Source organism: Carcharhinus amblyrhynchos, chromosome 7 (genome assembly GCF_965287045.1).
Source record: "Carcharhinus amblyrhynchos chromosome 7, sCarAmb.v2.hapA, whole genome shotgun sequence".
In the NCBI taxonomy this organism is placed as follows: Eukaryota; Metazoa; Chordata; class Chondrichthyes; order Carcharhiniformes; family Carcharhinidae; genus Carcharhinus; species Carcharhinus amblyrhynchos.
The window spans coordinates 59,649,349-59,662,280 of record NC_137330.1 but is presented as its reverse complement, the minus strand read 5'-3'; the positions used below and the strand labels follow the sequence as shown (position 1 = coordinate 59,662,280).

The following is a 12,932-nucleotide window of genomic DNA, read 5'->3' as shown; positions in this document are numbered from 1 at the left end:
TTCAAAGTTTAAAACTTAAATAATTTTTCAAAAGTGCAATAAATTTGATCAGATAAATAATTTTTAAAAATTTAGAATGTCTGATAAATCATCCTAAAACGTTTAAGGTTTTACTTAACACTATTCAGCAGAGTTTTAAAAGGTTAAAAAATTCAATTCATTTTAATTTCTAGATTGGCCTTGTCCTCCAATTTAAGTATTTGGGAGGAAGCCCGTTTAACCTTGGTACAGGTGTAATATTTTAAAATGTAATTGATTTGTAATTAACAGGCAATTAACCCAAATTCACATGGGTTCCATGCAAATCTGTTCTGATTAAAATAATAAACATTCAGAATACAGCACTGTTTGACCCACTCCAACTTTCAGATTTGTACGCTACAGGTCTGCATATCTCAGGAGCTGGGGAACTTCTCTGACATACAGTGGCAGTGAACACCATTACTGGCATGTCAAAATCTGGCCCAGTGTTCTTTAAGTAGACTTTCCAAAAGTCTAATCTTGTCACAGTGCCATTATTTATATTTCATTGATGCACTGTCAAGTCGTGATAATTTGCTAATCTTTGGACCTAAAGGAGGCCAAAGATTAGTGAATTATCACGACAGTGCATTTATCAAATCAACTGTGCATTTCAAATTCTATAAATTTTGTACAGTACTGGCGTCATAAATGTGTCCCATGAATTGTAACCATGGCCTGAAGTTTTTTAAAAAAGTACTTACTATCCTTTGGGCATATTGTTATCTCAAACAATTATAAAATGCATGATTCTCATCCCCAATCCTACAATAAACCTTTACCATGATGCCAAAAGGCTGGTAATATGAATAACAAATTGCCACAGATTGAATACAATGAAATCATACGTTTGCTTTCCAGGAATTACTGTTGTATTTTTTCTAGTTATCATGTAATCATTTCATTATTTTTCAAACCTCAAATCCAACTAGTAAAACTTTGATTATTTCCACATAATTCAATGTTAATAATGGGGTCACTTCATTACAAAAAGGTGAATGATAGAAGCCCACTGCAAGGCCACAAAAATTAGTGAACAATGACAACTGATTCTGAATCTAAGAGGCAAGCAGACACTCAAAACTCTTGGATGATTCCAGGCCAACATTCAAAACACTTGGCAGAATAATGTCACACATTGAGAGATCATTGTTGATAGCTGGCATGAATAATTCTAAATGAATACTTCCCACGTGTTCTAAATTGATTTGAAAACATGTCAGTCTGTCAAGGGGATGAAGAAAGACATTAAGTGGGATGTCGTGATACCCATATATCAGGAGTTTGTGATGTGGAAACCCACCCTCTGGCAACACTGCTGGCTACAATTCACTGGGCCAAACAAATACAGTGCACCATTCTTTCTTCCAAGACACTGCATGTGAAAATGGACTGTGTGTGGGGTCCTATTGTCCTGTAGAATTCAATAAATTGAATGAAACTGTAAGAATGACCTTCCAACTTTTCATAGGTTATTGGTGATTTTGTTTCTATTCACTAAATTAAATTGCTTCGCTGAGCTAGCAAGATTGTAGCGAATCCTATTGGATACGATGTTGTGCAATAAAACATGCTAAACCTGATTTTGTATGCATTGCTTTATAAGTACCCATGGGGAATTTGTAAAGTTACAAGGTAAGGGCAAACAATTTTGGAAATAATTTGATTCTCTAATATATCTGTGCAGTTGTTTTGGTGATGCAAAGATCCTGAAGGCTGAGCGTTAACCTCCTATCTCAATCTCTGTGAACCACACCACACAGCAGGGAGTCTCCTACTGCAGAGGCCTGAGAACTGAGAGTAACAGCCAGAATTTTCTCATCTCCTAGGTTGTTCTGCTGCTGGCACTGAAGGCAGGCTGCGTGCCCGCATTGGTGAGCAGCAGGGTCCTGGATTGCATTTTATCAGTTGCACCTACTAAGAGAGCACTGCCAGGATTACTGTCCAATTGAGGATGGAGGCCAGCCTCTCAGAGCTGCTGGCTCAATGAGAGGGGCTGACAGGCTAGCAGCCGACACATTGTCACATTTACTCCAAAATCCAATTACTTGTCGACCAGTGGTCACATTTTATAAAAAAGCAGCAGTGAGACAATTGGTCTCAGTAGTTTAACTGGTTTGATGAACCATCACTTTGACTATTGTGTGGTGTACCTTTCAGATTTTGAATTGATTTGGTTTTAAAATCATCATCCATTTTAAAATTAATAAAGCATCGGAAGTGGTCACTGCTGAGAAGCATCCACTTTGAAGCACCCTCAAAGGCCAGTTTTTTTTTCATTTAATGTGCTGGGACCAGGCAGGCAAGCCTGGTGACCAGCGGGCCAATCTCTGCGGGTGCTTCAATGTGGTATCAGAGGGAAGCAGCAGGGGAAAGGCCCTCCAGTGGCAATGGGGCAGACACATAGAAAGGCCACGTCAAGGAACTCACAGGAAGGATGCCTTGGTTTACATGGTCATGTTTCCATGCACCAGGGATCCATCCCGACACCAGTAAAACGGCAGTGGAAGTGGAAAATTGCCCTGAATTATCCAATGAATTGGTTTAATCAGCTGTCTGACTCCAGTTAGTGGAAGCTGTGCCTCTTCCCTTTCCACCACTCAGAATATCCTGTGGCGAAGGGAAAATGAGAGGCTTTCTCCCAGTGCTTTCTGCTACCAGCATCCGAGGCCTCCCACTTCCCAGCCTGCTGTCAGAGGGCTGGTAAAATCCAACCCAAATCATCTTATAAATACACCACTTGGCAAATGGCATGAATTTGGTAAATGTCTTACTTTTATTTATAAGGTTACTGTTTAAAAATAAGGAGTCACCTATTTTACTTATGGACATAAAAACTAGGAGCAGGGATGGGCCAATCAGCTCTTTAAACCTGCTTTGCCATTCAATAACCTTGAGCCAAATTCCTTCCTACCCCCAACAATCTTCCACCCTCTTTTTAGTCAAGAATCTATCTAGTTGTACTTTAAATAAAATCAAATACTCTGTCTTAATCATATTTTGAGCAAGAGAAGTTCAAAGACTTTGGAACTCCCTTTCTCAAAAGGTGATTGAAGCAGATGCCAGAATTCTACTGCCCCGCCCACCACAGAATCGGACCAGGCGAAGGACGGACAACAGAAATGTTCATTGACTGCGGGCGGGAATCTCTAGTCTCGCCCTTTGTCTTTGAGTATTTTTAAAGCAGAAGTAAATAGATTCTGGCTAAGCAAGGGGGTGAAAGGTTATCGGGGTAGGCAGGAATGTGAAGTTGAGATTAAAATTACATCAGCCATGATCTTATTATATGATAGAGCAGGCTCGGGGGTTCAAGTTGTTTATTCATGCTCCTAATTCTATGTGTAAGATAAGAAATCAAATTCCCACTAACAAAATGTGCTGAATGTATTTGTTTAGTGATACCACAAGGTTTCCATGAATTCTGAGTTCCCATGGAATCCAGTTACAGATTATCTCTGAAGTTATTCCAATGGAAATGGAGTCTTTCTTCGTGCTTAATGTTACTGCACTTCTCCTATAGGTGGGAAGATATGTCCAGGGTGGTAGCACATGACAGCTGATAGTAAATCAGTAGTCCATGGAAAATCATACAAGTGTACCAGATTGTTGATTTACTATTACCCAAGACAAATTTCAGCCCAGGTTTTCTGTGATACTTAAAATGGAATTCTTTTAAATTGATACCCACACATGTTTTGTGCTGTCTCCTTTATCAAGCCCCTTCTGAATGCAGAAGTCATTTCTGAAACAGTTGTGACTTTTACTCCGAAATCCAATTACTCTTCTACCTGTGGTCACATTTTATAATTACACAGGAAGAAAAAAAGCAGCAGTGAGACAATTGGCCTCTGTAGTTTAACTGGTTTGATGAACCATTACTATTGTGTGGTGTACCTTTCAGATTTCGAATTGATTTGGTTTTAAAATCATCATCCATTTTAAAAGTAATAAAGCATTGGGAAAAAAATCCAGTTAAGATCTGTGTAGAACAATTATAAAACTTTCCCATTATCTGATCTTTCTTCGTCAGTGTGTTAACTATCTAAATGTCAGTCTGAATCTAGTCTAGTACAGAAAAGTTAAGCTTTTCTGTAAAATGCACATACTCAAACATTCGTAGAAATAGTCAGAAACATTCCAGTACATTTAATGCAGCTTTGTTAATTTTGCATCATATCAATTATAAAGGAGATATAAGCTTCACAAATGTATCCTTGAAAATGAACACTCTAAAACTATAGTTTATTAAAGAGAGGTTTTGGAGCAATAGTTACCCATGGCAAAGAAAGGGATTCCCAGTAGAGTGGAGTTGTATTTGCCATCAGTGCTGATGAATATCCCTGCTGCAGTGACAGTGGAAAGGCAGATTGTGATAACTCCTAGCAGTCCTAGAAAGGGTTTGCTGCGGAGGCAGTCCCTCATTGCGCTGGTGAGAGTGGCAGCAATCAGAACCAACACTAGGCTCACCACCACCTCAGTCCTGGCCACAGTATTGGTCTTATAGAAGTCCTTCCACAGACCAGAAGATGTCAGGGGGTACAGCTGCAGACCACTGTGCTCCTGTTGAAATTTAAGCATGAGCTTGCAGAATTCAGCTTCCCATTTCTCTGCAACATCTTGTAAGGCAGACCCGTAGCTTTGCAGGTAGTAGGTGATCTGTACTGCACTGGCTGATTTAACCTGGTGTTCTCTACTGTTGGGGATGAAGATCACTCCTCCAAGCTGATGTCCGATAAAAGTCACCCTACCGTCCTTTAATGATAAAATGATTATGTTCATATTAACTTACAGTTCACAAAAAATTTGGTACAATTTTTTCATTAAATATATTTGAACTAAATCATGCAGCATTATACCACTAAATAAAACCTGATAAGCATTTAATGTTGTCATGCTGAAAATAAAATAATCAAAATAACTCCTGTCGTTTGGGAAGATGATAAATTCTGACTGCACAGCCCAGTGAACCTAAAATGTCTGCACTGTTTTTAGTACGAATTCGTATAATTTGGGTGAACGAGGAATTTAGGGAAGAATCCACTTCCTGTGGTATTCTTCCCTTGCAGGTCCCATTGATAAATTTTAATGAGATAAAGAAAGAAGTTATCTTTTGACCCTACTGCCATCGTGATCTTACTTTCACCGGTAAGGTGCCAAATCTAGCTGGTTCTGTCCACTGAATAGTAAATATGCTTGCATGAAGCAGGCATAGAAGGACTGTTAGTGAGCTCTGTAGAAACAAATCTTAATTGGAATACATCTTAGGTGGACTCATTGTCATTAGGGGATTGATAAGCGGCTGAAGAGTCACTCAGTAAGGTAAGTCAGACTGTAGAACTCAGACTGCTCCTACCGTCACTAGCCCACCATTGAGTGACACGATTACACGCTGACATTCTTTATGATTCCACTGGATAAATTCTCTGATAGTATGTGGGTGGCATGGGAACATGTTTGCATTATGCAAAATGGTTTTGTCCCAGAAATTCTATTCAAGAGAGTAGCAAATGGCATATGGAATTCCTATCCTACCACACTTGCATTGACCGAGTTGGACCTCTACTTTATGTGCAGAGAGAAAAAAATCCTTATTTGCAGTGAGAGTTTAGGATATCAGGAATGTCTTTCCTGAGGGTGTGATGGAAGCAGATTCAATCGTGGTTATCAAAAGGTAATTGGACATAGACCTGAAGAGGAGCATAAAGTACAGGGCCATGGGGAAGGGTGGGTTAGTTGACTTGCTTTTGCTGTGAGTTAGCACAGGTATGACAGGCTGAATGACCTCCTCCTATGCTGTAACTATTCTACAATTCTACATAGTAGCTGAACCCAAGATAATCTTCCACTCGCACATCACTAAGATAGCCTACGTCCACCTCAGTAACATTACTTGGCTGTACCCTGCCTTAGCTTATCTGCTGCTGAAACCCTTACCCATGCCTTTGTACTCTCTAGATTTGGCTATTCCAATGTGCTTCTGGATCACCTCCTATGCTTCATCCTCTGTAGAAATGTGAACATTTAACCCTCTTCTGTCCATGTCCTTACACACAGCAAATTGTATTCACCCATCATCTCTGAACTCACTGACTAACATGCATTTCCACTGGTGAACTGCGGATTTTAAAATTCCCTCCTACTTTTCAAGTCACACCATAGCCTCAGCCTTTCCTACTTCTATAATTTCCTCCAGCCCCACTTCATCCATGTGTGGAATTCACTACCACAGAATGTAGTTGAGGCCAAAACATTGTCTGATTTCAAGAAGTAATTAGATAAAATTCTAGGGGCAAAAGGGATCAAGAGATATGGGAGGAAGGGGGATAAGGATATTGAATTCAATGATCAGCTATGATCAAAATGAATGGTGGAGTAGGCTCAAAGGGTTGAATGGTATATTCCTGCTTATAGTTTATATGTTTCTAGCCCTCTATGATATCTGCGCTCCTCTATTTGTACTCTCTTGAACATTGCTGATTCTAATCACTCAAAAACTGGCAGCCATGTCTTCAGTTGCCTGGGTGCTAAGCTGCATGATTCCCTCCCTTTACCAAACCTCTCTATCTCTCTTGCCTCCTTTAAAATGTTCCTTAAAACCTAAGCCTTTGACCAACCGTGTGACCTAACATGACACAGTGTCCTATTTTGTCTTATAATTCTTCCGTGAAGTGCCATGGGACACTTTATTAAATTAAATGTGTTCTTAATATATACAGTTACCTTCTGAATAAAAAGTGTTGTTGATATTAGTGGACATTCCTGTCTTCACTATTTTAATGTCAGTGTTAAAAATATCAGAGTGGTAATGCCATTAATAAAATGAGGTAAATAAATATACAAAAGAAATAAGACTTTTTTCTGCATAATTTACTATCTGTAATTGTTGTAGAATTTTAGTGAAAGCTATATACTGGTTATGTTGTAAATATATGTAATGTGGCCTGCAATACAGTAATATCATTTTGCATATTAATGTAACAAATATTACCAATAAAATTGTAGATACCATAGAATTGCAGTTAGTAAGCAGTTGTGTTGACATAGTATATTTTGAAGGTTAACAAGGATGTACTCAGTTCTAGATCTTTTATAATTAGGTTAACAAAAGTGCTGCAGCACACAAACACAAAATTAAGTTTTAACTATTGTGTCGTTCTCAATGAAGCTTTCTCACAATCTCACGCAAACTGATTATTGATGGTGCTGCCAGATTTACCAAGTGGCAAGTTCAAAATTGTCAATAATTTATTACAACGCTCAAAAATTTCCAAAGAGATGTATTTTCTTTGCTGTCAGTTGATTTCTAAGGGGTATGGACTCTCAGTTTAATTCTGACATGATACAGCACTAAATTAGCAATCTCATGCAAAGGGAGCACAAAATTGTTGCAGTGAGAAATGAGACAGTGTTACTGTGGTGAAGGAAGAGGTGTTTATCTAAGGATGGAATTAAGACACAATTAGTTACGACAACAAAGCATTTGAGTGTCAATGTTTCAATCTATCTATGTAACTGAAATCTCAAGTCTTAAATCATTGTTAGGGATCTGTGCTGCTCTTTCTTAAAGCCGCCCAAAGCTGGATGGAATATTCCAGTTGAGATCAAACCAATGTTTTATATAGATCTGACATAGCCCTCTTGCTTTTGTACTCTATGCCCTTATTAATAAAGTCCAGCATATTTTAAAAAATTATTTACAGGACATGAGCATTGCTGACTGAGTCAGCATTTATTGCCTGTCTCTAACTGTCCTTCACTCCAGCGGGCATTTAAAAGTCATCACATTGCTGTCGACCTGGAGTCACATCTAGGCCAGGCGAGGTAAAGGTGGCAGATTTCCTTCCCAAAGGACATTTGTGAACCAGATGTGTCTTTGCGAAATCAACAATGGTTTCATAGTCATCATTAGTCTTGTAATTCTAGATTTCTTTTCAGGATATTGAATGCTTTATTAATTGCTCCTCCAACTTGTCCTGCCAGCTCCAATGATCTATACATGTATATACTCAGGTCCTTCTGCTCTTGCACCCTTTAAGAATTGTTTCCTTTGCTTCATATTGCCTCTCCAGTTTCTTCCCACCAAAATGAATCATTTCCTCACATTGAACTTCACCTGTCATTTTTCTGCCTATTCAATCAATTTATCTATGTCCTTTCAAATTTCTACACTATCCTCTTCATAATTCACACTGCTTCCAAATTTCATGTCATCCACAAATTTTGAAACTATCCCTTTTGCACCAAGGTCTACATCAATATACATTTGAAAGAGTAAGTGTCCCAACACCTACTCCTGGGAACTCCACTACAAATCTTTCTCCAGTCCAAAAAAAAACACTAGTCCTTGTTTCTTGTCACTCAGTCAATTTTGTATCCATATTGCTACTGTCCCTTTTATTCTAGGAGCTGGAACTTTTCTCACTGGCAGACTGTATTTGCTCTGCTTCTGCCAGTAATCAGTATGTTTTGTATGGAAAGAGGTGCATCTATTCTTACCTTTGGAGTGTGTATTCCAATTAAATAATTCAGCAGCAAGTGTTAATGAGTCAAAAATAAAGCTGGTTATTTATTCCCATACTTGGAATTAATACAATGTCACACACTCAATCTCTCTCTCACTCTCTCTGTCATCCACACAAACGTACACACATGAAGATTGGTCACTGATACAAATAGTGTACTTTTGTAGCTTGTAGTTAATTCAGTCTCTCTGATTTCTGGTTTCACAAGTGGCAGACCGGTAGTTTCTGAAATCAACTTGGTAATTTAAAGTTGAGCTGAAGGTATTGTAAATCTTGTTCACAGCTGGTTCTGAGGTTTTATGCAGGTAAATGGAGGCCAGTGCTCAGGTGAACTTTAAAACTGGAACAAGTTAAGTATTTTGGTTGTTTAATGATTTGCAGCTAGTTTTAAGGTTCTCAGACCGCCTGCCTACTTGGTTCTTAAAAGATAAAGATGGCATAGCCTTTTTCTGCAGATGTTGCATAATTGATCTTCTTATGTAATCTCTTCAAGTCTCTTTTGGGTCTTGGAGCGATTAAAGATCTTAGTATCAGAAGTCAGTTTTGGTAACATGGTCAACAGCCATTATCCATGCAGAACAGTTTAAAACCAAAAGGCCATTGATATACAATAGGAGATAGAAGCTTTCACACCAAATCTGTGGATAACTGGTCTTATCACTTTTTCTTTATTGAACTGCAAACTTGGAGAAATAGAGTATAAAAGTCCATTGACTCTGTTTTAAGTAAACCTCAAATAATGCCAGGTTTGAATTCCATAAATAACATTTGTCTTGTTATGTACATTCCATGGGGAGATGCACTCTGTGGTTATTCAATTTGAAATTCTCTGAATGCTTGGTCTTCTGCGTTGAATAAGCAAAGGCCACCTGACCTCTTGACAGCTATCTTAACAGTTCAAAAATATCCATTTCAAATGTATAAAAGGCCATTCCAAGTGCTTCCGTATGAGCTCAGTCCATGCTTCAAGCTATGAATTTGGCCTTTACTGGGAATGATGCACCTACGTTGCATGGAGGAAAAAATGAATTATGATTACTTTTTTTCTACTATTGCTTTCTGGAGCAAAAGAATAGGATCACACATTCTGCATTCATTCTATGATCCACATATTCATCCTAGACTACAATTGTCTGTTCCAGTTTTCTTTTCAATCCTACATTTTTCATCATCTCTCTTGAGATGAATGTTTGACAGGTGTTAGGGACTGTTTTGAAGAAGGCTTGTATTTCGGACTCTGCTGCCTTCTATTCCCTTTTACTTTTAAAATTTCTAGATTACATTTTATCTAGTGGGCTAGGACTTTTATTAATATTTGGGAGTGCCAGGGAAACTTTATCAGCAGCAGACGTGTGACTTCTGATGAGCTGTGGAATAGTGGTGTCCAGTTTAATTTTGACTGCTGGATATAATTGGTTTTCACAGGGTGTTGCAAGTACAATGCAAATTCTTCTTACTGCATAGCTACCCTGTTTGTACATGTGGTGGCACAGTGGTTGGCATTGTTGCCTTACAATGCCAGGGATCCAGGTTTGATTCCTGGCTTGGGTCACTGTCTGTGTAGGGTCTGCACATTCTCCCAGTGTCTGCATGAGTTTCCTCTGGGCGTTCCGGTTTCCTCCCACAGTCCAAAAGACGTGCTGGTTAGGTGCATTGCCATGCTAAATTCTCTCTCAGTGTACCCGAACAGGTGCCGGAGTATGGTGACTAGGGGATTTTCACAGTAACTTCATTGCAGTGTTAATGTAAGCCTACATGTGATACTTGGGGCAAATGGGATCAAAGTTTATGAGGAGAAAGCAGGATTAGGCTATTGAGTTGGATGATCAGCCATGATCGTAATGAACGGCGGAGCAGGCTCAAAGGGCCAAATGGTCTCTCCCTGCTCTTATCTTCTATGTTTCTATGTTTCTAATAAACAAACTAATAAAAAACTTAAACAGTGGCTTCAATGCTATTTGTCTTAGGTTGCATTGTCTTTCTGTTACCATTTACCTTGGGCGTGGATTTTACTTAAACCAATCCCATGTCCTCTGGAATACTGCTGTCCTCGGGAGGTGATCTGGAATTTCCTCTGGCATTTCAACTAGGTGAGATACCTTTCACATTTTCTGTCTGCCTTCTTTGGAACTCTCTTAGTTCCTGTTTAAATCCTGGCAAAAGATTTCTACCACCCACACCTTGTGTGCATTCCCTTCAACCTCTGCTGCTTCTGTTCCACCACTTACCTCTGGCTCTATAGAACATAGAAAACCACAGCACAAACAGGCCCTTCGGCCCACAAGTTGCACTGATCGCATCCCTCCCTACCAGGCCTATCTATAACCCTCAATCCCATTAAATCCCATGTACGCATCCAGAAGTGTCTTAAAAGACCCCAATGAGCTCGCCTCTACCACCACCGACAGCAGCCAATTCCACTCACTCACCACCCTCTGAGTGAAAAACTTACCCAATATCTCCTCTGTACCTGCTCCCCAGCACCTTAAACCTGTATCCTCTCATAGCGACCATTTCAGCTCTGGGAAATAGCCTCTGAGAATCCACCCTATCTATACCTCTCAACATCTTATAAACCTCTATAGGTCACCTCTCAACCTTTGTCTCTCCAAGAAGAAAAGACAGAGCTCCCTCAACCTATCCTCATAAGGCATGCCACCCAATCTAGGCAACATCCTTGTAAATCTCCTCTGCACCCTTTCAATAGCTTCCACATCTTTCTTGTAATGAGGAGCTATTTTGAGCTTTTAAGTTCTACAGGCCCTATTACAACCTCTGTAAATTTGACAGCTTTAAATTCTATGGACTCAAGCTTAGCTCTGTAAATTCTAAACATAGAAACATAGAACAGCACAGCACAGTACAGGCCCTCCAGCCCTCAATGTTGTGCCGAGCTATGTCCCATCCCAAGATCAAGCTATTCCCTCCCTATAATTCTGGTGTGCTCCATGTGCCAATCCAATAACCGTTCGAAAGATCCTGAAGTGTCTGACTCCACTATCACAGCAGGCAGTGCATTCCACACCCCAACCACTCTCTGAGTAAAGAATCTACCTCGGACATCTCTCCTATATCTCCCATCATGAACCTTATAGTTATGCCCCCTAGTAACAGCTACATCCACCTGAGGAAATAGTCTCTGCATGTCCACTCTATCAATCCCTCTCATCATCTTATAAACCTCTATTAAGTCTCCTCTCATCCTCCTCTGCTCCAAAGAGAAAAGCCCCAGCTCCTTCAATCTTTCCCCATAAGACCCACCCTCCAAACCAGGCAGTACCCTGGTAAATCTCCTCTGCACTCTCTCCAATGATTCCACATCCTTCTCATAATGAGGTGACCAGAACTGAACACAATATTCCAAATGTGATCTCACCAACGTCCGGTATTTTTGCAGCATAACCCCACGGCTCTTAAGCTCAAACCCCCTGTTAATAAATGCTAACACACTTCTGTTGGCTGGTTTTGCTTCTTTCACCCTTACTGGTTCAATGCAGTCCTCCCTCTCCTCCAAAGATGTTGGGATTTTCTCAACCCTCTGAAGCTGAGCAGCATTTTGCTTGGTCCCAACATTTTTCCCAGCTTTGACGAACTAATCTTCACCCATTAGACACAAAGCCTAATTTCCAGCTCAGTAAAAGTAAAATCGCCATAATCAGTTCTCCCCTTTGAGGGGGAGAGCTGACTGGTGGTAATTTAACCTAAGTATCACCACATCTCAAACGAAAAGCAACGTTACGGAGACAAAGCCTTCTTGAATAACCTCAGCCAGTACAGGAATTCAACCTGGGCTGCTTGAGTTGTTCTGCATCACAAACCAGCCATCCAGCCAACTGAGCTAACCAACCCATATACCCAACTATAGGTCATCTCCAGCATTGGCAAACTCAGAATGACGCTGGCAGTCACTACGGAGAAACTGAAAAAAATTAGTATTAGTAAAAAGGTAATACTGGAAAAATTAATAGAACAGAAAGTTGATAAACCACCAGGGCCAAATGATTTACATCAGTGTTATGAATCATAGAGTCATAGAGGTTTACAGCATGGAAATAGGCCTTCAGCCCAACTTGTCTATTCCGCCCTTTTATTAAACCACTAAGCTAGTCCCAATTGCCCATATTTGGCCCATGTCCCTCTGTTGAAAAAAATGGCTGCAGAAAATTCTGGAACTTCTGCGATGGCTCCTGCAGATTGGAGATAGCAGATGCAACCGCACAATTTAAGAAAGGAAGGAGAGAGAAAAGGGGAAATTACAGAACTATTGTTAGCCTGACATCAGTAGTAGGAAAAATGCTAGAATCTATTATAAAAGATAACTGGACATTTAAAAATAACGGCAGAGTCAACATGGATTATGAAAGGGAAAGCGTGATTGACAAATATGCT

The 12,932-nt window shown here is 39.8% G+C and overlaps 1 protein-coding gene across 1 annotated transcript in view; it reads right to left on the bottom strand.

The window, feature by feature from the left end:
* ptchd4 (patched domain containing 4) overlaps positions 1–12,932 on the bottom strand; it is an 81,874-nt gene that overhangs the window by 46,898 nt on the left and 22,044 nt on the right. The window contains exon 2 of the mRNA XM_080193285.1: positions 4,296–4,773. Coding sequence (XP_080049411.1) covers positions 4,296–4,773 — 478 coding nt within the window. The remainder of the gene's footprint in view (positions 1–4,295; positions 4,774–12,932) is intronic.